Source organism: Oryzias latipes, chromosome 3 (genome assembly GCF_002234675.1).
Source record: "Oryzias latipes chromosome 3, ASM223467v1".
Lineage (NCBI taxonomy): Eukaryota > Metazoa > Chordata > Actinopteri > Beloniformes > Adrianichthyidae > Oryzias > Oryzias latipes.
The window spans coordinates 10,601,234-10,628,091 of record NC_019861.2 but is presented as its reverse complement, the minus strand read 5'-3'; the positions used below and the strand labels follow the sequence as shown (position 1 = coordinate 10,628,091).

General features: G+C 39.6%; 3 protein-coding genes across 5 annotated transcripts; 2 read left to right on the top strand and 1 right to left on the bottom strand.

Annotated features, from left to right (window-relative positions):
• Positions 1-906: 906 nt before the first annotated feature.
• On the top strand, positions 907-5,465 carry LOC111947053 (40S ribosomal protein S17-like). Its single transcript, XM_023952728.1, has 5 exons — positions 907-1,003; positions 2,028-2,179; positions 2,803-2,908; positions 3,015-3,080; positions 5,346-5,465. Exons 1-5 carry the CDS (start codon positions 1,001-1,003, stop codon positions 5,421-5,423), a joined length of 405 nt encoding a protein of 134 aa, XP_023808496.1. The 5' UTR covers positions 907-1,000; the 3' UTR covers positions 5,424-5,465.
• A 1,399-nt stretch (positions 5,466-6,864) lies between these two features.
• On the bottom strand, positions 6,865-19,138 carry cpeb1 (cytoplasmic polyadenylation element binding protein 1). 3 transcript variants are annotated; one of them, XM_020712082.2, is made up of 12 exons: positions 19,028-19,138; positions 18,669-18,843; positions 15,914-16,135; positions 14,689-14,918; positions 14,178-14,427; positions 13,998-14,111; positions 13,823-13,912; positions 12,171-12,307; positions 10,622-10,820; positions 10,454-10,548; positions 10,269-10,349; positions 6,865-8,261 (listed from the first exon to the last, which is right to left on the bottom strand). In XM_020712082.2, exons 1-12 carry the CDS (start codon positions 19,040-19,042, stop codon positions 8,151-8,153), a joined length of 1,719 nt encoding a protein of 572 aa, XP_020567741.1. In that variant the 5' UTR covers positions 19,043-19,138; the 3' UTR covers positions 6,865-8,150. The 3 variants fall into 3 exon arrangements, with proteins under 3 accessions (XP_020567741.1, XP_011486063.1, XP_011486068.1); XM_011487761.2 differs by having other exon boundaries at positions 13,808-13,912; positions 19,028-19,137; XM_011487766.3 differs by lacking the exons at positions 18,669-18,843; positions 19,028-19,138 and adding an exon at positions 16,322-16,566 and having other exon boundaries at positions 13,808-13,912.
• Positions 19,139-20,607: 1,469 nt separating this feature from the next.
• On the top strand, positions 20,608-25,894 carry LOC110017189 (transcription factor Adf-1-like). The gene is made up of 3 exons (XM_023952704.1): positions 20,608-21,091; positions 24,162-24,315; positions 24,440-25,894. The coding sequence occupies exons 1-3, from the start codon at positions 20,959-20,961 to the stop codon at positions 24,861-24,863; spliced, it is 711 nt and encodes a 236-aa protein (XP_023808472.1). The 5' UTR covers positions 20,608-20,958; the 3' UTR covers positions 24,864-25,894.
• The last annotated feature ends 964 nt before the right edge of the window (positions 25,895-26,858 follow it).

Genomic DNA, 26,858 nt, shown 5'->3' with positions numbered 1-26,858 from the left:
TTAAGACAAGACGATTTCTTTTATTTCTAAATATTGAAACACAAGCTGCTCTTGATGCTCTGGAAAAATGCTGAGCTGGCTCTTCCCGATAATCTTAAATTTATTGTTGCAACAATTTATCCCTTGTGCTATCTTAGATGACCCACCCTTGCATTCATGTGTTCTCCCTACCATAATAAAGGTGACGAGGATTTCATGTAATCCATGGACACCAGTGAAGATCACAAATCATTGAAGAAAAAAGGTTCAGAGCCCTGTCTAGTGGGTCTAGATGACCCAACTCCCAACGTTAAAGTGCCTAGGATAGCACAAGGGTTACAAACTAAATTTCAGGTTGATGATAGAGAAGATAGTTGAGATTGTAATAAACAATTAAACTTACCATGTATTTTCAGAGTCTGTTTAAGTAAAAATAACTGTCATTTTTAATATAAAAAACTGCAGGCTAAGGTTCAATGGGGTTTAGATTTCAAAAGAAAATAATTTTCCACGTTTTTTACTTAGGGAAAAATGTAAAGCATGTTATGTTAAAATGTACAATGTAAACTGCAGGATGTACTAATTATTACCAAGTAATTGCACTTACTTGCATATTCTTTTAGTAGCTTTAAAAATAGAGTACTCTCATATAAAGGTAAAAATGTGTCTAAAAGAACGCACTTGTAGATTTGATGTGAGAAGTTGTAATATAAAATGTGAAAACTTAGTCATGTATTTATTAAATAGCCTACTGTCTTAATTTAGTCAGTGTTTGCTCTTCCTTAGCTGTACTCTTTTTCTGTAATAGTAATTACTCTGTAAATGTTTTATTCTGGTAAAAAGAAAAAAAAAACAGTACAGTACAGAGGGACTGTACTATAACTTTTCTCCGGATGGAATTCATCTTCCCCTCGCTGGGTGGCGATGTTTTTCAGTGGGTTCAAATAATTTCACAATAAAAGTACAAACATCCAGATGAACTTCCGGTGCTCCTCTTTAATAAGTCCGAGTCCGAGCAAACATGGTGGGTACGCAGCTAAATCATTCTAACTCATCTTTCCATTACAATCCATCTCCATCCTCTCTTTACATGCGCCTGTAAAGTGGAAAAAGCACATAGCTGCACTAATTATTAAAACAAGAGACTAAAAGCAGCATTTTAGAATTTGTAGTTTTAGCTAAAACGATTATTACATAGTGATAGTTTACTGTCTGCTCCATTCTTCTATGTACTCTATTAAATCTGTACATTATAATCATTGGGACGCAACAAGTGCTATTACGGATCTGTGTTTTTAAAGCTCTTTACTTTGTTTTAATTGGAATCTTTTTAACCCTTGTGCTATCCTAGGCACTTTAACATTGGGAGTTGGGTCATCTAGACCCACTAGACAGTGTTCTGAACCTTTTTTCTTCAATGATTTGTGATCTTCATTGGTGTCTATGGATTACATGAAATCTTTCCACCTTCATCCACCTTTGTCATGGTTGGGAGAACACGTCAAAGTAAGGGTGGGGTCATCTAAGTAAGCACAAGGGTTGACTTAAGCGTTCTTTAAATGTGCAGAGGTTGTCATTCCGCCTGCAGATTTTAAAGCCACATTTATCATACAGGCTTTCATGCGAATATATATATGTACTGTGTGTGTGTGTGGAGACCTCAGGGGTGATTCAGATTTTCCTACATTTTATTTTTTTGACATAAATCCAGTGTCTCATGGTCTTGTTGTATTGTATTTGTGTTTATTAAATTAATTTTTTTCTCATGTTTGATCCAGATCTCAACGTGAAGTTTACTAATCTTCAAGTTCATTGTGACAAAGTTAAAAAAAATTCTTTTTAGGAAAACATTTTGATCAAAGGGTATAGTAGTTATGTTTCGTTAATTAATGTGATATAAGGAGATATTTTTGGTCATTTCACCAAAAGAAAATGTCATTTATAAATACACATTTACAAGAACTGAATGAATGTATTCTTACAGTTTGTGTATTTAGTGTTGTGTTTTTTTGCCAGTTTTATGGGACGAGGCTTTGCTTTTTCTTCAGGGCCGAGTCAGAACCAAGACGGTCAAGAAGGCCGCCAAGGTCATCATTGAAAAATACTACACACGTCTGGGGAATGACTTCCACACCAACAAGAGAGTGTGTGAGGAAATCTCCATCATTCCCAGCAAACCTCTGCGCAACAAAATTGCAGGGTAGGTGCTGCTTCTGGTGTCATTTAGAAACATGTCTGTTGCCTTGGTGATTTTTGTGTTTAATTACTTAATTTAATCTGTAATTCTGATTTTAAAAAATAAAATCAAACATGAACTTTTTATTCATTCTGAGCAGGGACACACACACACACACACATTCCTGCATTTACTTATAAAATCTGTAAATACTTATTTAAACATGATTATAGACTATAATAGAAATTTGCTAATGCTATTAACTTATTAGCAATACTATTAAGACAGCAGAAAGATAATAAATAAGACTGAAAATACACTAGTAGAATAATAATGTTGTCTACAAACATCACCTTCAAGTTGTGACACAACAGTATTACACTGAGTTTCTCTGTTCACTGATGCCACAGAATCCCAGATGTCAGGAAGTTTTTTTTTTTTTTTTTTTTGTATTTTCTGTAGATGAACTGTAATGATTTGTTGTATTTGCTGTTTTTTTCCTAGAAGCTTAGGAGCGGACTAGTTATGAAATGTCAAAACATTCTGATTGTTGGATGATTCATCCAGATTTTTGTGCTTTTGTTCTGAAAGTGCCCTGACCTTGTAACTACTGAAGGGTTCGTTTGCTCTGGTGCCGTCCCTTTCAGGTACGTGACGCATCTGATGAAACGCATTCAGCGCGGTCCAGTCAGAGGAATCTCCATCAAGCTTCAGGAGGATGAAAGGGAGAGGAGAGACAACTACGTACCGGAGGTCTGCCTGGTCCACCTCCCAAACCCAAATCTCACTCCCAAACAGAGTTTTCCGCTTGTTGCCGTGGTGATTGTTGCAGAAAACCGGTTCTTTCTTTCTCTCGTAGGTCTCTGCTCTGGACCAGGAGGTCATCGAGGTGGATCCAGACACAAAAGAAATGCTGAAGATGCTGGTGAGTGACGGTTCTCCTACAGGAAACCCTAAAAACGTTGACCTTTACAGGAAAATGATGCTTCCATACACCGACTGTAAATTAGAACCGGACTGACTGAGTCTGATGTCACTCATAGAAAACTGTTTACTTCCAATTCCAATGGAATAAAGTCAATTCAGACGCCATCTTTTTCTCAGTACTGATGCTGACATGTTGGAGCCAAAAATCCCCAGTAAGCAGAGATTGGTCGACGTCAGTATGTGTCAACGTTTCTATGGCAACAACTATCGCCACAACCACGAGTGAGCTTGTTGGAAGTCCACACCCCAACTTCTTAGAAGCCGGCTACACAAAATCTGTGAAACATTTTGAACATTTGATGTGAGACCACGTACCGTTATTGAGGCATCTGATTGGTCAGTTTATAGCTGGAAAAACTTACAATAAAGAAAAACATTTTTTTTTTAAATAGGATTAACAAGAACATGTTACAAAAAAGTATCAAGGGTTGTGACTGAATTCCCACCCCAACCCCCAACTACTAAAAAACTATATAGTGCGGCACTATGGAGTGCCGTGAATTTTAAAAGCAATTCGGACACCATGCTCAATTATTTTTTTAACGATAGATTTGACGCCATCGATTTCACGAAGTTAAAATCTAAGTAACCCTTGAGCTATCCTAGGCACTTTAACATTGGGAGTTGGGTCATCTAGACCCACTAGACAGTGCTCTGAACCGTTTTTCTTCAATGATTTGTGATCTTCACTGGTGTCCATGGATTACATGAAATCTTTCCACCTTTGCCATGGTAGGAGTAAGGGTGGGGTCATCTAAGATAGCACAAGGGTTAAAATGAGCGTTTTGCGATGATTATTTATGAGTCCACTGTCTTATGAAGAAACGTTGATGGTTTATGAAAAAAATACATTTAAATACATTTTTTTGGTTGAAACAAATGTTCCGACGCAATGCATTGTGGTCTATATTCGCTGATCTAGTGAACATCGATGCACACTGGTTTTTGGCAGAGACTTCTGGGAAATTTCCAGAGGACTCGATTTTGGAATTTTAGATTCGGACAGCACTACAAAATGGCGAACACACTATATAGTGCACTATGTAGGGGTTAGGGGGGGAATTCGAACACACCTAAGGAGTCAGTGGAGAGGAAAGACTTCCTTTAACCCTTGTGCTAGCTTAGATGACCCCACCCTTACATTGACGTGTTATTCCTACCATGACAAAGGTGGAAAGATTTCATGTAATCCATGGACACCAGTGAAGATCACAAATCATTGAAGAAAAAAGGTTCAGAGCACTGTCTAGTGGGTGTAGATCAGTGTTTTTCAACCAGTGTGCCGCGGCACACTAGTGCGCCGTGGGAAATTGCCCTCATTCACTGATCTAAAAACATTTTCATTCTCCAGGAAATCAGCTCTGTGTTCATCCAAACAGGCCCTGATAAAACACTGAGTAGTTAGGAATATAAAAGATCTTAAAATTACTTTTTCTTTGTATTTATTTGATTCTATTAAAGACATTTTGATAAGAATCACGGTACCGCGATATAGCTGCAGGTATAACTGTGAAAGGAAAAGTCCCGTCCCTTTAACTGTCTCCGCCAATCATTCTTGAAGGCTTAATCACATGTCATCAGCCTGACCAATCAGAAGTGGTTGAAGTCTTCACTTCCTTGTTCTTAATTCTGCTGATAAAGTCGCTCAGTTCTAACAAAAATACCAGCTAAAGCTGGTATTTAGCTGGTGGTTCATCTCTTAGAAAAAAACAGCCGCAACTTCCTGCTTTTTCTGCCACAATTATCACAAAATCAATCCAATTGGATTGGAGTGTTGACAATAATGAAGCTTTCCAGCCGTACAGTTTGGATCCAGATTCCAGCTCAGATGAGGAAAACAAAGACGTACATGGATCCATTTGTGGATGCATCAGAATGGAGTGGAGCTCGTGGTCTGCTGTAGTAGCTTCTTCGTCACAAATGTGCTCTTCATCAAACAGCATTTTCTTCCCCCTATCTGCTCCTGAGTCACTACGATTTCAATAAAGAGTTCCAGTTTTAATTTTATAAATGTCCATCATTAGAAAATTGACATGTTAAAACCACCAGAAACAACATTTTCATGGGTGGCTTCCACTGATTCATGTATAAGCATGAACTCTTTTCTCTGCGTCCTTCTTGGGTCTTCCAAGGTTTTTCACATTTTGATCATGCAAGTCAATATGAAATTCTTCACGTGATGTTTTTTTTTCTTTTCATTTAGGACTTTGGGAATCTCTCCAAGCTTCAAGTCACTCAGCCGGTTATTGGAATGAACTTCAAGACGCCACGAGGACTTTAACATTTACAAACTACAAATAAAGTGTAATGACAAAAAAAAAAATCTGTTTCATTTTCTCTTACGGCTGATTTACGTAAGGGGTAACCCTTGTGCTATCCTAGGCACTATACCATTGGGAGTTGGGTCATCTAGACCCACTAGACAGTGCTCTGAACCTTTTTTCTTCAATGATTTGTGATCTTCACGCATGTCCATGGATTACATGAAATCTTTCCACCTTTATCATGGTAGGGAGAACAATGTAAGGGTGGGGTCATCTAAGATAGCACAAGGGTTAAAATGAGCGTTTTGCGATGATTATTTATGAGTCCACTGTCTTCTGAAGATAAAAACGTTGGGAAAAAAAGCGCTTTGAGAAGCGTTTTTTTAAACCCTTGTGCTATCCTAGGGACTTTACTATTGGGAGTTGGGTTATCTAGACCCCACAAGACAGCGCGCTGAACCTTTTTTCTTCAATGATTTGTGATCTTCACTGGTGTCCATGGATTACATGACATCTTTCCACCTTTATCCACCTTTGTCATGGTAGGGAGAACACGTCAATGGAAGGGTGGGGTCATCTAAGACAGCACAAGGGTTAATGGCTGACGAAGTATGCATTATCACTTTTTAACGCACACCGTGGAAGCCTGAACCGGTTGCTTCAGCTAACTGCGTTAAGTGATAATGCACACTTTGAAGGCCATTAACCTGCTTATACCATGGTCACTTACAAAATAGAAATAGTAACCACTTTTAAGTCCTTAATTCTTGTTTTTTTTCCAATTTGGATCGCTTTTCTCATAAAAGCGAACCATTTGTTGCATGGTGCCGCGCCAAGATTTAACCGTTGTGCTATCTTAGATGACCCCACCCTTACTTTGACGTGTTCTCCCTACCATGGCAAAGGTGGAAAGATGTCATGTAATCCATGGACACCAGTGAAGATCACAAATCATTGAAGAAAAAAGGTTCAGCGCGCTGTCTTGTGGGGTCTAGATAACCCAACTCCCAATGTTAAAGTGCCTAGGATAGCACAAGGGTTAAAAATGAAGCAAAATTTACCGAATCATATTAACCACAGTAGAATTAAAAACGTATTAGATCTCACCTTCAAGTGAACAACTTGCAGCATCATACTGCCTCTATTTTGCTCCACTGTGTTCAAACTTGTAACGGTGACTCAGTAAGTTTAGATAGAGTTTCACATCAGGAAATCCATTTAAAAACTGTTCAGTGATTTTCAAGTGCAGTTTTGACTGAAATGGCATTGCTCATGTACTGTTAAGTTGATTTGTGCTGAGCTTAAAAATACTCAATTTGAATTATTGAAGCTTAACACCAGGAAAGAGGTTTAAACTTTCAATGCATGCCGTGGACAGATTAAAAAAATAAAACTTTTCTAGGATCTAAGAGTAGATGGAGCAATAAGCTGTAACAAATGAGACCTCAAACCACCATGAATGCTTAAACACCTTTATTGTGCCCAATCTGAACATACTCCACAACTGTTAGGTAGCAGCAAACTTGGCAGACCACAATGAGGTAGACTTTCAAAACTCTAAAAAGCAGCTGGGCTAAAAGACAACGAGCTCAGCATGACAAATCGAATGAAAGAAAAGACGCGTCGTCTTTGGCACACAGCTCAGTATGCAAACATCTGCAACCAGAACAGGAAGGCTAAATGGGTCAAGAAAGCAAAGGGTTGTTTTTATCTCGGGGTCTACTCAAGCTCTGGATAGATCATTCAGCATAGTGGATGTTCCTACATCCAACAGGAAGAAGCGGCTTGAACGAGAGCGCCCCCTGCTGATGTACAAAAGTGATTAAAAACCACCGCCACCTCCACACGTGGAAATTAAAAAGTGCAAAATCAAAAACTATGTACACAGGATTCACTTTAGCTCAAGCCGGTTCAGCAGTCTCCTCCAAAGCGACGGCTGAACCAGCTCGCACATCCAGCAGCGGTTAAATTCTATCGAGCTGGATCAACAAAGCAAGTTTAAAGTAGTACATCCAACATTTTGTGCCCATTCAATTGAAATTTAGGAGGGCAAATTAAAAAGGAAAAAAAAGAGCTACTGAAAAATGTTTAAGGGAAAAAAATAAAAGGGGGGTTTCCATAAACAGCCACCTGGTAGAATTCGGTTCAAAATTTTCATGTCATGACTTAAAACCATTTGTGTACAAATTAGTAAAAAACTGCGTAAAAATGTCTGAAATGCGACTGGTTAAATGAAGCCCAACATTCAACTCCCTAAAGTAAGAAACACCAGTTGGCTTGCACAGGAAAAAAAACAGATGCCAGCTGGGGGGAGGGAGGGAAGAGGGGAAAAATAAATTTAAAGGCACTGTATGGCGTCTGCCAATGAAAGGCAATGAAACTTGCGTGATTGCTCTTTACTATGCAACACATGTAAAGGAAAAAAAGAAAAAAAAAAAGGCATTTTCATCCACTTCTAAACCTTAAGCTTCCATCATTCTGTCTGGCCACAAGTCTGGGAAAATGCAAAAGGGTGAAGGGCCCCTTGTCCGTCCCAACAAGGTCACTGTGCAGAAGTGCCACTGTGAACAGCAAAAATGTAGCAAGTGCAAAAGTGAACGTTTCCTACAGTGATATCCCCAGTGCCTGGTGGAGTGCCACGGTGCCCTCGCTCTGAGGGCTCGCCGGCACATGTGCTCTCCTTTGGCGGGCAGCCTCGCCCCACGGAGGGGGCTCTTCTACGGGCCCTTTAGCCTCCGTCTGCTCTAGCTGGAGTCCCTGTTCTTCTGGTTCCGCATGAGGGGCCGATGGTTGCTCAAGATGTCCATCGAGTGCTGCCAGTGCCAACAGGAGCGGCAGTAGTACTTGAAGCAGGCCTGTGGCAGATCAGAAACACTCAGATTTCAGCCATAAGCTACTCCATCTACATGGTATCTGACAGTTTTCATTCATTAACATGGAATGGAATGCTTTCTCATGCTTCCAGGAGCATGACATTGAAAATAAGCAATGTCCCTTTCCTAAAAACAGTTCAACACTGGGTTTTCTGCACAAAAAAAACAAAAAAAGACCCAAGAACTAAAATCGAAACCATCTTGTACCCTGGTTTTTAAAAGCAGGTGGGACATCATGAACACTTTTTGTGTTTAAATGGCAAATATACCATCACTGCCTTACCCAAGTAAAAGCTAATGTTTTACAAAGTCCATTTATGAATCCACCATGTTCTGATGATGAAAAGTTAGATTTAAAAAGAAAACAAAACATTTTGTTCAGATTAAAATCATTCAAATGCAACCGTGATCCACATTTGGGAATCTAATGAGCATTGATGCACAGTTTTTGCAAAGACATCTGGGAAATTCCAGACACTGGATTTTGGAATTTTAGGTTGTGCCTGAATTCCTTCACTACTCCCTACATTGTGCACAATGTAGTGTGTTCACCATTTTGTGAAGCTGTCCAATTCTACAATTCAATAAATCAAGTGGTTTAGAAAACCAATGTGCATCAATGCTCACTAGATTGCTGAATATAGACCACAATGCATTGCATTTTAACAGTTTTCATGCAAAAATAAAATTTATGAACCAACAGTTGATTCATAGAAAGTCTTAAAAATGCTCATTTGGTTTTTACTTCAGATAAAGGAGCATTTCATATTTGCTGTTTAAAAATACAAACGTTCAACACGTAATAAAGGCCCGTACACACGGGACGAATATTCGCCAGGCGTTATTCGCCAGCGTTTTTCGCCACGTTTTTTGTGTTCACACCCAGGCGATTTTCGCTGACGGTGAGCCGAGCGAACATGCAATTTCATTCCCTGACATTAGATGGCGCTTAATGTAAACAGAAATACTCCTGTACACAAGGTGGCGCTGCACAACTTTACGATTCTTAAAGTCGCTTTTCACTCAGAAGAAGAGAGCAAGTATTTACACGCTTGTCAGAATCATACAAAGAAAACATGAATATTTCAAGCATCAGTAGCTCCAACTGGAGCTTGGTTCGGGGATATTTTAGAATGTCCGTCATTATTTCTTTGCGGCAGCGTAGACGCTACTTGGCGTCTATCTTCTTCGCTGGTATGTGTGCTCAGCAAGGCTGTTTTGTGTTTGAGCGCCCCCAAGTTGTGTTTTACTGTAACTTCAGAAGCTCCAGACACGTGTGCAAAAGCGCCATTCTCATTGGTCGAATAGATTTCGACGCGTTGCGTTGAAAAAAAAAAATGAACCCGAGGCGTTTTTTTTTTTGACCCTTTTGCGCGTGGCGTTTTTTCGCGTCGGTGTGCACACTCTCATTGGTGCCCTTTGTTTAGTCACGAGGCGTTAAATGTCGGCGAAAATCGCCGGCGAAATTCGTCCCGGTGTGAACAGGCCTTTAAGCATGCCGTTCAAATTGCTTTTAAACTTTAGGGCACTACATGGTCCCACAACCGTAGGTTTGAGTAAAGCGATAATCCAGACATGGCTGTATATTGGGAGCACCAAATAGTGAAGGAACTGGGACCAAACCAAAATGTTATAATTTGTGTAGACCTGGCATCATCTCACTGATCCGTTGTTCCTTTAGCACATTTACTGCCCCACTCAAGCAAAGGAGTGTTACTGCAACAAAAGCCCTTCACCTCATGCCTGCAGTGACAGGTTTAAACGTTGACCCTTCTGTAAAGTGAGTGCAGAGCTTTCATTATCTAAATGAAAGCTTGGAGCTTCAGCTATTTATATGCACTAAAACGCTAACATTTAAATTCTCTGCTTTTAAAAACTAAGAATGCAACACTTCTTTCTCCTGGATCTAATGCATTAACTGCACTCTGGGTATCCAGAACCAAAGCAGAGAACCTTCCATGTTTGATCTGGAAAAAGGCTGAAACTGACCTGGTCTCTGCAGAAGAAAGGCCCAGGTTGGCGAAGGCAAATCTGACACATGGAGTCTTCCAGGTACGGGTCAATCTGGACCTGAGGAGTCACGGGGGGGAGGTGGGGGGGAGGTGTCATAGTCCATGACCTAAAGAACTGCAGATGCTGGTGACCAAAAATCATAGAAAAACTACAAGTCTCACCTTCTTTGTAAACTTGGGCGTTTTAATCTCCACAAATGCTGCAGAGACAGCCTTCAGATAACTGCGCTGATTGTTGAACGTGACGCGTCCAGAGCCTGTGCACAACAGAAGACAAATCCATACCGGCCCGTTTCAGCTTCACGCTCTAAGGCATCTAAACAGTCTCACCTATAGGATACTTGTGCTTGTCCGTGTCAATTCCAGCATACATGACTCCACCGAACAGGTCATTCATGATGCTGGCCAGCGCCTCGGCGTTCAACATGCCGTGCAGAGCGCCGACAAACACAGTCTTACAGGGATCCAGACGCTGGGCAGGGCAGCGCACGTAGTTGCTGTCAGAGATCACCCAGGGAATCACCTGCACCTGGATGTGCAGAGGAGGCTTCAGTTCAGCAAAGACTTCTGCCATTTTCTTCACAAGTACACGTTTGTTTATACAGGTACCACAACAAAAGACCAGCAATAACTCTGAAACGACTAAAACTGAATATCACTTCTTTCAAGAGCCATTTGCTTTTTGATCAGCCAGCTAATCGCTTAAGTCTTGATTTATTGTTTTGTCCCATTGCTCTAAAAACATGTCAAATTGTTTCCACTTTAAAACTTTAAAAAAAAAAAAAAAAAAAAAAAAACCACTAAATTTATTGTTTTGAGCCATCATGTCCTAAAAATATTTGACACCAGAAATATATGTGCCGTCCTAAAATTTTCATTCTAGATGTTTCTAGAAGAAACATCTAAATTTACACGTTTCTTCTAGAAATTGTAATCTTATAACTATTTACAAGTTGTTATAAGATTACAATTTTCATTTCTTCATCTTTCATGTAAAAATAAACACCATACATTGCAGACAAAGGAAGCAGCCATGTTTCCACTGAACTGTGCAGTTCATTTCAGGTCAAAAAAGGACTGAAGATCAAAGACAGGTTGTGTTCAAATTCCCTCACTACTTTGTGGACATTTTAGAGCAGTGGTCCCCAACCACCGGGCCGCGGACCGGTACGCACAGAAAGAAAAATTTCCATTTTATTGTTTTTTTTTGAACAGTGACCGGATTCTCTCCGTTACATCCTTCACACTTAACGCACGTCAAAGTCGCGACACCAAACATCACGTGATACATCCCGCTAAAATTAAACCCAAACAACCAAAATGAGCAAAAAACAAACTTCTTTAGAAAGTTGCTTTGACAAGGGGAAACTGTCTAATCAAGGGACAGAAGAGGAACCTGCACCTGCTAAAAAGGGAACTCTGCCTTTAACAGGCAGTATCAAGAAACCCATTTAAAATATGGATTTATTGCCACGGGCAATTCCCACGCACCAAACCCGCTGTGCATAATATGCGGTGAGCGGCTCTCCAATGAGGCGATGAAGCCTTCAGAATTTTGAAGTCTGAAAACTAGGGTACATTGATACTATATAGGCACATCTAGACCAAAGTGCATTGCGTTTGAACCATTTTTCATGTGAAAAAGGTATTCATGTTTAGATTTTATAAATCCTCCAGGTTTCCATCACCAGAAAACAAATTCTTAATTTTTGTAAAACGCTTATTAGGTTTTAACTTTGGCAAATGGTGACATCTTTGGGAAAATGCATCATAATACACAATTGGTTCAGAGTGCATTACCATAAAAGTCCAAAAAAGCATCAATTGAGCACCAAATGAACTGGCACTGAAGTGCATTGTTGCTTTGCATGTTACTCACATCCTTGCATCTCATTCTGCGGCTGGACATCTTGAAGTAGTACTCCCTGTTGTCCTCTGGGTGAAAAGGATCCTGGGAGCAGGCCTGAAGCAAGCTGCGCACAGACTTCTCATTCTCAAACACCAGGTAGACGTAACCTGCAAACAAACAAACTGCTTCAGATCATGATTAACCGTCTTAAACTGCAGGTTAACGTAAAGCCCCACGCTAATGAAAAGTCTGTTTTTAACAGGTTCTCATGGAGGACAGGTACAAAATAAATTTATTAAAACTGCATTTCTGAGTATTTCTTTAAATTGTGTTGATCAGGAGCAGATGAAAAGCCGTGGTTTGAAAAGGCTCTGGTTTGTGGCCAAAGTCTTCCTTTTCTGCTACAATTCTGAAGCAGGATCCTTGCAAGTCTACACTTTCCTCATCTCAGCTGCAATGTAGTGCAAAACTGTGCGGCCGGATAGCTCTGATACTGCACACCAGATTTTTTGGCTACACCAACACAAGTTTGAGTTTTTGAGATGCTGTAAGCTAGCAAAAGGGCTGATGGGAAATTAGCTAGAGGCCAGCTTCAACACCAACCTAAATGACATGGCGGGCCACATTAGGCCCACAGGCCTAGAGTTTGACACGTGTGGTTTAAATGATCAAGAGGACGTTCATTACAAGTTTATTCTGGTGGGGGGGGGGGGGCTCAGCAACAGCAATTCCGTCTGAGAGAAGAGTCAGCAGACAAACTTCTAGAAATAGAAACAAGTTCCTGACTATCAACAAGCTACAATTTCAAGCCTCTGCAATCACCACAGCCAGACAAATTTAATTAAAATTACACCTTTGTAACGTAAAGACGTCTACATGATTTTGCTATAGGGGAGGGTTTATAGGTGGCTCAGGCTCAATTTTATTCCATCTTAATGTGAAAATTCTGTTCTTGCACTTTTTCGTAGCCTAACAAGCTTTGACAAACCATTAGAAGTTGCAAATATTGCGCAAAATAAGTTATAGTAGATAAAAACTGAGGAAACCATAAATGCAGGATAATCATAGTTTTCTGTTTTGTACTTTGTGCATCAATTTGATTGTAGCTCAATTTTCAAATCCACATTTTTAAAATACTTAATTTTCCCCCCAATCTTCCACAACCAAATGCACATAAAGGATTATAACTGATCCTTGCATACAGAAAGCAGGGCTTAATCATGATCCCTTCAGCTGAATAGAAGAGGATGTGGAAAGCCAAACCTCTGACACCACAATCACTATCCAAGTGTCTTATGCCCAAGAGTTAGACTCACCATTGTGCCACCATGTCCCAGGACAGAGTGGGTGATCTGAGCCATGAAAGTTTTACTGTGACAAAAACATGACTGATTTCAAAATAAAAGTACCAATTCAGTAAAACTGTGAAGGGAAACCTGGAAGCATTCAAAAACTATTCCAAAAATGATCTGCACAGAGCATCTTCAAGGTTGTGTTTGACAAAAAGATGCATGATAATTTGTTGAACATGAAATTGTATTTTGAACCCGTAAAATAAATGATGGTGGACAAATTTAGATCAGTCAAGGTAAACTCCACAATTACAGATCACCCAGCTCTACTCTAGTAAGGAAAAATTAAAATTAGGCCTACCAGATTGTTGTTACCTTTAGCAACATTACCTTTGGGGGGGCAGCGAGGGTGTTTTCCATCCTTACCCGGCCACTCTACTGTCAGAGGACCATATCCACTGAAAGTGTTGATCAGACCAGCTTAAAAAAAAAAAAAAAAAGGAGCATAGTGGTGAGGGGGGGTGGCATTACGCCCAAACAACAACTGTAGCCTTACACCCCAAACCTTCTGTGATGTCCCAGGGCACGCCACCAAGAAACACCTTGCAAGAGTAAAGAGGGTCCTTGTTGTTTCTGGGAGGCAGCTGACCGCTCCAGGTGAACGTGGCCTCATTCACAGCTGATGGGGTCATGACGCAGGATTACATCAAATGAAACTTTCACTCCAGGAAACAGAAGCGCTTACCTGCAGCCTGTCTGTGCAGGCGCGCCTCCCTCTCAATGCTGAAAGCCTCGTCCGAGTGGTCGAGCATGTCTGACCCGGGCCATGGAGAACCAGCTCGCCAGCGGCGTGAAAGAGTGGAGGAGGCGTAGCTGGATGGAGGAGTGAGAGGAGTGCTGGTTTCCTGGGGGTCCAGACGGGAACCCAGACGAAGTAAATCCTTCTGCACATTTGATGCCAGGTAGGGCAACGGGGGTGAAATCCTCAGGGTCGACTGAGAGGACAAATGTGGAGAATATTCACCAAAAAAAAACCAGACGGTGGCCACGCCTCCATCAACATTTAGGCAAATGTTTGCCTTCTGAGATTTTTCTACCCAAATACAGCAGGCTTGCTTAATCCAGAGCTACCACCTATAAACAGTTACCGAGGCTTGAACCAGTGAACCGATAGTTTCACTGATGCCAAAACACCTATGACATCTAGCCAAATATTCCATAAACGCTTGAGCTGCACACAGCGGGATGAGGCTCACCAGCATGTCGCAGAGATGATCCGAACCAGAGCTGAAGCCGCTGGTCTCCGAGTCTTCTGGACTGCTGGAGCGAGAGTCCAAAAGGGAGCTGCAGTCTGGTCGGTTTGCCATGCGTGCAATGCCAGGGAACTTCTCCAGGAAGTCGGCCGTCATGCTCATAGAATCGTGGGACAAATAGCCCGACGGCTTCTCAAGGATGCTGCTGAAGGGACTGTTCAGAATGCCGAGCACTGAGGAACAAGAAGAGACGTCTTTGAAAGGCAAGAGCAGTTTCAAGGGACTGAGAAACATGGGAAAGCTGCAGGTTTTTTTACCCTACACATTTTAAGTTTCTAAAACTATTACAAAAAGGTAAAGGTGTATCATCCAGTAGCATCTAAGAGTCAATTTGGTGTTAAACTAAATACCAAACCCTTGCACAAAAAAGTCAAACCCGTTTGTGCTGAATTAACAGTGAGTCATTGATATTGGTGGATTTATATCGATCAAGTAAACCTGAAAACCTGCAGCACAAACTAATGTTCTAGAATTGCTGCTTGAAGAAGGCATTTTATGAGTCAGCTGGATTCAGACAAAAGCTGGAGCATTTCCAATTTTGCACTTGATCTGTGCAAATTCACTGCTAGTAATCCAACAACTCTAGCACAGAAACCACACGTCTATCCTTGTAGTAATGAACTTCAAGGCCTGTTCAACTGCAGTTCATAAGGCAGTTTAGTGACCGAGGCGGAATTCAAACCTTTAAGTTTCCTGGTTTATTATAAAGCATCTTAGACAAGGAAACTGAGAATAAACCTCTAATATGTGGAATCTTGACAAGTCTGTAAAAGCTTATCATGACTACTTCAGGAAAAGAATGAAGTTTGAATAAAAAAAACAAAAACTCAATTATAATTAGTAAGTGACACTTGCTTAGAGCAATATATAGGGTTTAAAGAAAGGGAAAGCACTCTTACTGGCTTGCTAGAGAGCGCAGCAAAGCAAAACTGCCACATCATCTTCCTGACAAAGATGCAGCCTGTTTCCACACAGATGGCAGCCATCCAGGCATGACCAATTTCAAAGCTAATGACCGTTCTACAGAAACATGCCAGCTTTTTCATTATCAGTTTTACAGCAAATGATGCTGAAAGGCCAGTCTCAACAGCAGAAACACAAACCACATTAGTAACAGATCCAGATTTCTTCCTGCAGTACCCAAAAACAAATAGAGTCCAGTACTTACTGGAGGGCGAGCCGGCCTGATGCTGAGACGGGGGAGCATGTGTGTCAGTCTCCTGACTGCTCCATGGTCTGTCCCAGCCGGACAGACGGAGAGACTGGAGGCCAAGGCCCAGGTCCGTGACAGTCGACTGGCCCCGGGATGGAGGCATATCCTGGGATCCGGGGATGCCCCCACAGTTGGGGAAAAGCATCCTCCTGCTGCCCACTGCAGCCAGCTCAGACTCTTCAGGTGCCAAGATCCAATTCAAACGATGGTAAAAGACAAGGAAAAAAAGAGTGTTAGCAACACTTGTATCCCACTGGTGACAGACAGAATGAGATCTGCAAAGCCACATCTGATTAAAAACAAACAAAACAAAAAAACAACCAACTCTTTAAAACACTCAGCTCTGCTAACAGTGGAGCTAACCTGCTGCCTCTGTGCCCGGTGCAACTGCCATGCATCCCTGTTCGCATCACTGACCCACCTAGTAGCATGTGACATGGCTGCTGATGCACTCGCACGCCCCTGCTAATGACATCAGCTCCCCCTCCACCCCCACCTCCTTGCTGAACAACTCAGTAATGAAAAATTCCAGTTGCGCCGGCCGGCTGAATGAAGTACGTCCCTCTGTGGTGGGTGCACAGCGGCTCAGTTAGCGGTGGTGGCAGCTGCTGCTTACCGTATCTGCTCTGGCTTTCTGAGTGAGCAGACCACGACTGGAGGGAGGGGGGGAGTCGAGGGACAGAACTACAACAGAATGGTGGGAGGAAGTCTGGCAGTGAGTGACTCAGCAGACTTTGACTCTAAAGTATTTTAAACCCAAAGAAGTAGGATTTTTTTAATAACTTCAGTTTGAAACTTCTGACATAAAAAGGTTTCTAAAACAAAAAGGGAGACTGGCATTTAAGCACATTTTTGCAGGAGCAGCTGACTGATCAGATGATGAGGTTTGAGCTATTTTGCACTGCCAGCTCCTCCTCTCCCCACAACTGGAAAGCTACCAGCATCCAGTCGTACCTCTGATTCAGCAACTCAATCTGGGCTGGAGAGGGCAAAGGCCACAGCAGAGGTTTAGGTCAGTTAGCAAAAAAAAAAAAAAAACTAACAGATTTACACTTCTGATTCATGATGCTGATGAAGAGGGAAAATATTGTGCAACTATGTTTTAAAGAAAAGGTTATTCTAGAGAAGAGAAAAAAAAAAGTTATGCAAAAACAATGCTGAGCTTTTCCTGGCAATTCCCACCGAGTAAGAAAGGAAGAAATGGCCGTTTAAAACTGGTGCAATGCTGCAGACTATTGATGCAGCATGAATCAGCTGTTGGCAAGGCAAGTGATAAACGAAAAGGTGAGAGATTTAACAGACCATGAGGCAAAACACTTGAGTGCCTTGAAATGTCTTGATTTATTTTAAGTGTTCAGTGATATTAAGTGTTCAGTGATATTTTAATTATGCCATTTCTGGGACAAGAAAAAAAGTTTTGACAATTTTTGCAGAGTAAAGCAAGAGTTAATTAGAAATTCGCCTCCAAGTTGTAGGTGGGACCCCACTTCCTGCCACACATTTACGCCCTCTCCCACTGGCTTACAGCCCTTCACAACCCTAACCCAACATTAGCAGTGCAGCGACAAAGATGGTGAGCAATATTGAAGCCGTCCAGCTTCGAGTCAGATGCCAGCTCGGAGGAAGGTTAGGAAATTGGGCAAAGTGGAAAACTTGTGGTCCATTAATTGCAGTTTCAACGTCACAAATACACTTTGTGCAGCTCTGCTCCCGTTTCATTACAATTTCAATAACACTTGGAAATGCCATTTAAGCTGAATTTACTTTATACATGTCCATTAGAAAAATGCCACAAAAAACATGTTTTATATTTTTTTTAAAAACTGTTGGGCCTTTACAATAGGTAACTAAACACAACTTTGCTGCCCAAATTCCAATTAAAACTGTTTAACGTGTAAAAGGCATTTCTCAAAAACAACCTTTTGAGTATGCATTCCAATTTTTTGTTTTTAAATCAGGAGCAGACGACGTAAATACTGTGGGACAAAGCCTGAAGCAGTGATGTAGGTGCTAAAAATCGGCAGGCCACAAGCTCCCTGCTTAGCTCCGTTCTGATGAGTCCACTTGCAGATGACGAGATGCTTTCAAGTCTTTTTTCCACGTCCGAGCCGGCATCTGGCTCAAAACTGTGTGGCTGGTTAGCTCCAGTTTTGCTCACCATTTTTGTTGCGTCGCCAATTTTAAGTTGGGGGTGTGAGCAGCTTAAGCTAGTGTGTGTGTGTGTACACAAAGGGATGATGGGAAATGAGGGCAGCCTTACTCTGCTCCAACTGTCTGATTTTCCAAATGTCCCAGAAAACAGATTTTTTAAAAACTCAAATGATTATTAGGTAAACTGAGCTACCCATGCAAGATTAATTTATTGGAACATTTGTATTACAAAAAAAAAAAAAAAAAAAAGATTTAAATTAAAATTTAGTTAAAAAAACATTTTGAGTTGTTACTTCTACATTTAGCTTTCCAAAGCACAAGATCTTTGAAGTTATGGATATAAAGTGTCCCAAATTCAGTGGTGGTAAATTGTTAGGTCGTGACCTTTAGGACAGCAAAGTGACCCAATCAGAGTTTAAGTTCATATAAAAGCCACAGTTCCATGAAAAGTCACAGAAGTTACCATTTCATTGACTGCTTAAGCTAGCTGACAACCAACAAGCTAGTAATTCAAAGTTAACTCGGTCCCGCGTGTGAAGACAGAAATGTAACAAGTCACCACATAGCAGGTCTGGCTTCTGCTTGCTGCTACTGTTGGGTGTGCTGCACACTCCGGTGAAGTCCAGAGCGTTTCCCAGGATGGAGTTCATCCTGCGGAAGATGTCCGCGTTGCTGCAGGTGGACAGCGCAGGAGACTCGGTGTCCGGGTTCTCCGGCCTGCGGGCATCGTTCCTCTGCGAGAAAAAGAGCGGCCAAAGTTCACCTCCAATTAAGCTAACACTCATTAGCACACAGTTTTTAATATTATATTTATTTTGTTAAAGAAACGTTGTCATTTAGTTTTATAGAGACGATACCAACGGTGTTTTATAACCAAAAAATTAACGGACTCCCTCACTAATTTAATTTTCAACTCACCAAGGAAAACGCCATAATGTGGACAGAAAGCCTAAAAAGAAGTGTCACAATAATAACGACCCCTGCCTGTAGGGAAAGAGTCACATTTATGAGGTTTGCTTGAAACTAATTAGTCATGATGTGACAAACGTGTGGTCGACTCATGTCTGCGCCTCGAGGGCCGTCGTCTGCTCACGTGACCCACATGATCAGAGCTTGTCCAAAACTCTAGAAAAGTAAAATCTTTATGTTTTACCCTTAAAACCGCTTTGTTTGAAAGAAATATGATATGTATGGTTTAAAAAGGTAACTAACAATAGCACGCTATTTTAGAAGGGGAAAAAAGGTTATATATTTATTTAAAAAAGGGCATTTTCTTTACTAGTGGTTCTAAAATGGAATGTACCACTCAATGGTCCATTGTGACACTTCAGGACTCACTTTAAATATTGTCGTTACGCTATACAAATCCTCAGAAATGACTTTAACAAACATTTTTCATAATAATTAAATTATTTAATTAGATCCTCGAAATATTTTTTTCCAGACTCCCCCAAAACAACAGTACTTAAGCGAGACTTCTCAAACCCAAACATTGACTATGAACCCAGCAGCAGTCACTGAGAATGACTTTTTTATGTGTGTGTGTGTGTATATATATATACACACACACATATATATATATATATACACACACACACACACACATATATATATATATATATGTATATATATATATATATATATATATATGTATATATATATATATATATGTATATATATATATATATATATATATATATATATATATATATATATATATATATATATATATATATATATATATATATATATATATATATATATATATATATATATATATATATATGTATATGTATATATATATATATATATATATATATATATATATATATATATATATATATATATATATATATATATATATATATACATTAACATTAACTAAAAAAGCAAAGAACGACTTATCTTTGTGGTTGGTGTCTAATTTCACTAGTGTTTTTTTTCTTCTAAAGAAAAAGAAAGAGAAAACATGGAAACTTTTTGTAGTTTAATAAGTCATAGGATGCTGTTTTTCATAAACAAACTGGACTTGTTTAATTTTTTGTTTTATTGTTTTTAATGCTTTTTTCTCTTTACAATGTTTATTTTCTTGTAGTTTTTTTTCTGTTTTGTGCATATCAGGGAGTGCATCATCAAAAAAAATGTAGAAGCAGAGATCATGATTCTTAAACAGTCTTTTTGAAAACAGAAATGAACTACCAGTATGCAGGTAAATAAAATGCAAATAGTAATAAATTAGAACATTTATTTTTAAATGACAAGTTAAAAAGGTGGGTCTTCTTTTTAAATTCCTCAACTCCAGATGAAGTTCTCAGATCCCGCAGGGAGGCTGTTCTGCAGAAGAGACCCAAATTCCTCGAATTAGGTTTTTGTTTTTATGCCTGAAAAATGCCTGATTTAACCGGACCAACGCTGGATTTACACCGGTTTGTCTAAGGTGCGTCTGATATTTCTCATAAATCTTTATTGTGAAAGTACAACGGAAGCCTTTTATTTTGATAGCCGGATGTGTTTGCTGTTTCTCTGGCTTTTTACCATGAAATTGGCGCGTCGACGGACAGGAAATAGAACTCCCTGCGTAAAGCTTGCGTTGCGTGGCGGACGGAAGTCAGACGCAGACATGATGGAGGCGACGTAAACATCACTTCTATTGATTTAGTGAACGTTCTGTTATTTTGTGGCAACGCAACGCAGTGTTGACGCACTGCAGACGGACTAGTACATATCAGGCGTTAGGAGTTCCGTTGTACTGTCAAAATAAAGCTTTATAAAATGTTGTGTTATGTTTAAGGGAAAGTGACCACGCAATAACCATAACGCGCCTAGTACCACCGCGGAAAACACCAACAATGGACGACGAACGTTTAATTTTAGAAGTACAAAAACACAACATCCTTTATGACACAAAACATCTATTTTACAAGGACTCAGTGAGGAAGGAGAGGGCATGGGGCCTGATTGCCAACGTCATGGATATTGATGGTGAGTAAAATCTCTTATTTCAATCATTTAAATTATTGGTGTAACACTTAGGTCGTAGGGCTTTAACTAGCTTTGTATCTTCAAGTCATCCAAAACTGCTGTAAACGATCCCCTGAACTGAAGCTATGTGGTTTCATCAATGAGTTATATCACTAGAGGAGACATCACGTGGTTCCTCATGGGAGGAGAGCACCGCCATCTTGGTGAGGTCAAGTTACTGCTGCAGTGAATGCATGTGAACACATTTTTTGCATAATGCCAGTTCATCGTGCGGGTTTCAACTGCCAAAATCAGAAAAATGAGTCCATGAAGGAGGAAGGTATATCATTTCACAGGTAAGTATTTTAATTTTTTTTCTTTTAAGGCTGCAGGGGCTTCATTAATAGAACACCTGTTGACATGCATGATGCTGCAGGGCTGTTATCAACATGCTGCATGATGTACATTTATTTTGCTGTCAATATAAATGTACATTTTATTTTGCTAAACCTTTATACAGCATACTAGGCTATTTATACAGATTTATACATTTCTGACTCAGTGACTGAGTCAGGTTTCCAATGGACTCAGACTTCAGGAAAAAGTGGATCTTGGCTATCAAAAGAGTTAACCCAGATGGATCACTGTGGTACCAACTAGAAATACAGTCTGGCTGTTCAAAACATTTGTGGAAACAGATTTTGATAAGAGGCCAGATTGTTTTTTTAGGGTAAATCTATTGTTCACTTTTTGACTTCTTTTGATTATTATTATTATTATTGTTAATAATAATAATAATATAATGTTTTTTATTATTTATTGACTTATTATTTATTTATTATTTATTGTTTGTATTGACTTACGATTGATTTATTAATATTATTATTATTATTGACTTATTGTTGGGTTTTTCTAAATAATTTAAATTGCATGTCAAAGAAGTCTAACACTTCTAAATGTTTAGAAATTAATTTTAAAAATTCTTTCTAATAATTTTTTATTTGTAAGAAGTCCTGCAACAATGCATTTTCATTCAAGTTTGAGCTTTTAAGGCTGACTGTTTCTCTTCTTTAACAACAACAAATGATGTATGTATATATATATTATATACATAAAATATAATATATTTATATATATGTATAAATATATTTAAATCTAAAAATATATACAGTTTATAAAAGCTACCTAGACACCACTAAAATCAATGGAAATCAATGTCAAGTGGGCGTCGTCGACCTCACCAAGATGGCGTCGCGCTCCGCCACCGTCGGCCAGGCTTCTAAAGCGGGCGTGTCTCCTCTAGTGATATAACTCATTGGGTTTCATCATCATGTGTGTCAAAATATGTTTTGTGTTTCTACGGGGTTCCATTTATGCCAAAACTACAGTCAGCTTTCTCAAATATTTTAAACATTCATGTTGCTGCTGATCAGGTTTGCTTTAACATTTTATTCCTGTCAAGCACTTCCATTTTAACTCAACATAATTTTTTATGTACTTTTGAAGTTCATCACTTTATGTGTCAGTTTATGTATATGGTTCCAAAATCTACAATTTACTTTAATGATATTGTTTTCAGATGATAACCTGTTAACTGATTTTAATCTTAAATATATTTTAGCCATTGGGAATTGCAAATTGTGTCAAAACAGTTCAAGTCTCCTTTGGGTTCCGTTTGCGCATGTGAGAGTTTAAAATAGCAACAATTATCTTATTAAAGTATCACTTCTAGCATACCTCCTCAGAGACATGTGACTGGAAAAAGAAAAGCTCATAGAATTGACTCTTACCTGGAAAATGATGAGAACCGCTAGCAATGATGAGGACTGCTAGCATGAGGCCAAAACCGCAGACCATCAGTGCAAGAACAGCAAGGAAGGGGAAAAAAAACAACATCGTAATACAATAAAATAAAAGAAACAAACAGTGTGTACAAGTGTGCAAATATAAACTGTAAACTGTAATGAAGAGTGCCGAAATAATTGTGCAAAATTGCGTATGAAAATTGTGTGTAAACATGTCAGAAGTGCAAGAGGTGGACAGAGTTATGTAAACAGGAATTTGGATTTTATCTTTGCCTTTGGAAAGAAGCTGTTTTTTAGTCTGTTGGTTTTGCTTCTGATGCCTCTGTAGCGCCTCCCAGAGGGCAGCAGGGTGAACAGGTCTGAGCCGGGGTGTGAACCGTCCTTGATGATGTTATGAGCCTTAGTGGTGCAGCGGGAAAATCACAAAATAATTTGTTTTTCTATAGTAGTTTATAAGTTGATGATCAAATAAAGCTGTTGGTTTTTAGTTTTTTCATTTTTGATTTTAAGTTGAAAACAACAAATGATTCAAAGTACCTATGTTTTCCAGTTTCTCATTCTGTTACATTTTGCAAACATTCCATTTTATTTTCAGAAATGTTTTTAATTTTTTTTATTTTGTGTTGTAAACTTAGTTTTCAATTTTGTTTTTTACTTTTTGGTTTCTGAAATTTAGTTTATTTTTTTTCAAATGTAATGCTGATGTGTAACATTTGCTTTCTTTTTTTTATTTTTTTATTTTCGTTGTGATCTTTACAATGTTTCTGTATTGAGTGATTTGTTGAATGATTTGCACTTCAGGGCCACCTTACTATGTGGAAAACTATTATGGTATGGAGTGACTTTTGTGCCATTATTCCTAGCGCAACACTCACTGTTTTTAGCATAATAAATTTGTGTGTCCGAAAAATTATTGTGCACCTGAAACAAAAAAATGCACTTGAAATTTAAAAGATCCGTGCAATCAAAACAATTTTCACTCGAGAGAAACTTCCTCTCCTGCTCTCAAAACAGAGCAGGCCTCCACGTTACAGACAGGTCGCATGTCTGTGATTGGCTGGCTTTTGTGGCGCATTTGTTACGCGGATGCACTAAGGCAAAATCCAATTTTCCCAGAAGCCCTGTCAATTTCTACCCAGGTTTCCTGAGATGGTATGAACGACTCCACAACGGCTGAAAATACCACGTTGAAGGCGGTTTGGCAAAGCCAGGCAGAGCAGTGAATCTCCAGAAGCCAAATATCTAGGAAGCAAACACAACATTTAACAATGTTCTTTATCTTTCAGCTGACACCTGCAAAACAAGATGGAGGGTTCTACGAGATAGCTTCGTCAGAAACCAAAAAAAGTCGATGCCAAGTGGACCGGGGGGGGCTTCACAAACGGAATGGAAATACAAAGACATTATATCTTTCATTCTGCCCCACCTGCAACACAGGAGGTAATATAGTCTTAAATAATTCCAAGCTAGGACGCCATGAAATGAAGTTGTAAATTAAAACAGAACATGGTATTAAACTGTTTAACTAAGTAGGTTTTTGTGCACATATCTTACATCCTATCAGCTCTAAAACCAATTCAGAAAAAGCTGTGGATCAGAGCAGGAGTCAACCGGGGACTCCCACATCCCTGGAGGAAATGGATTACCAGTCGATACACATTAAAGTTGAAGATTCGGAACCAGGGACTTCTGGAGAAGTTGCGAGCATAAGCACACCACCTCCACAAAAAGCAACACAGGCGAAAAGGTCACAAAAAAGACAACACTCTACTATTGTAGACAACTTGATGGCTCTTCTAGAAGAGCCAGTCCCAAAGCAGAGTTTCCCCGAAAGTGACCTTGACGAGTGCTACTACTTTGCTATGAGCCTCGTGCCACTGCTGAACAGGATGGACAGAATAACAAGGGAAGAAACAAAGTTTGACATTTTAAAATGCTTTGAAAATGCAAGAAAAAGACAAAGGCACACCGATTCTCCTCAACAGTAAGAAGCATCAAGATCTCCTCTAGGGCTTCCTCTACCACCGTCATTCACACCCGACTCTCTTCAGCCCCACAGAGACGGTCCTTCTGGAATATGCTGTACTTGAACCCAACGGAAGCATGGCTGGAGAGTGACTTCTGAGCACATCATATTTCTCTTTTGTTCATAAATTTTTTTGGATTTATCTGAAGATAAATAATACTGTTAATGTTTTTAAAGATCCACTCCAATGAAAATGGTGTTTTTAACATGTTCTTGTAGCATTTTTCTGCTGATGGAGGACATTTATAAAAGAATTTCAGATAAAACTTGCGTTTCTGAGTATTTTTTCTATTCAAAATGTGATTAACCAGGAGCAGATAAAGACCCTCGGTTTGAAAAAGCTCAGGTTTGTGACACAGCAACTGCCATGGGTAGGTTAAAGTCTCCCTGCTGCGCTCCATCAGAAGGAGTCATGGTGGAGTTCTTAAAAGTATTTTGTACTCTGTATACAGCTCATCTTTGGGCAAACTATAAAAGTGTCAGTATGAGAAAGCTGAAGGTGGCGTACAGCCGTTTGTTTCTCTCCGAATTAACACTCTCTGGGCTTGCATGCACTCACTCATGTTCAGGTTTATCTGCAGGCTAAATGCTTCAGAGAAAACGCTCATCTTGGTTATTAGTAACTTTGGACTTATTGCTATACGGTTCCAGTCAAATGTATGGAAACACTGGAGGGACTCTTATTATTTGTCCTTGTAACTAATGCTTATGGTGTGGTTTGTATAAGTAATGTTTTTAATCTTTTTATTTTTTTGTATTATTTTTTTAAATGTATTTTTTATAAATATTTGAAATTTTTTGTATACTGCTTTTGTATTCTTGACACTGCTTTTTTTAATGAAGTGGGTCTGTGTACTCCTTTTATATTGATTGGACTATGAGTCTGGAACAAATTCTATCTGTCCAGCCGTACAGTTTTGATCCAGATTCCAGCTCAGACGAGGAAAACAAAGATGTACATGGATGTATTTGTCTGCAAGTGGATGCATCAGAATGGAGCAGAGCAGGGAAATTGTGACTCGCCCACGATTTGTATAAAGAAACACTCAGAAAAGCTGCTTCCACCTTAGTTTTCTTTATATATATCTTCCATTATGAGGAAAATGCCACAAGAACACGTTAAAACAGTTTTCAGTTGACTGGGTCTTTTTTTTTTAAACAAAGGGTCTATTCATAACATCATAGCAGTTGTAGAAAGGTTTTGGAGTTTGTGTTTAAAAATGTAATTTTCTCCAATTTTTTGAACATTGCCGTAAATAAAGAACATAAAGGTCATGTTAACCCATTGAAATGTATGCTGCACCTTCTGATGGTGTTACCAAGTGGTACCATGTAAAGATTGAAAAAGTTTAACCCTTGTGCTATCTAGGCACTTAACATTGGGAGTTGGGTCATCTAGACCCACTAGACAGTGCTCTGAACCTTTTTTCTTCAATGATTTGTGAATCTCACTGGTGGCCATGGATTACATGAAATCTTTCCACCTTTATCCACCTTTGTCATGGTAGGTATAAGACGTCAATGTAAGGGTGGGGTCATAGGATAGCACAAGGGTTATAACCAAGAAAAGGACCTGGAGACCCCCCCCCCCCCCCCATCAATCTGTCCCTTTGTGATGAACAAATAATGTCTTTTTGTAAATTAAGATGAAATCCAGTTATTCCAACCAAGCCTTGGAGTCCCTTTAGAAGAATCAAGGGGCCTACTGTGTCAAAGGATGCACTGGGGCCCAACAAAACCAGGACTGATTGCTTTTTTTTGTGTCAGTGTTGGCCCCTGAGATCCTCATCAACCTGACAGGAACCATTTCAGCACAGTGATTGAATCTAAGACACTGGTTTGGTTAAAATAATTTAATTGCTTAAAATTTCGGGTGGTTGTGTTGCTGTGGTTAGCGCTCTTGTCTCATAGTGAAAGGAAGGCGCTGGTTCAAATCCCGGCTGGGACCTTTCTCTGC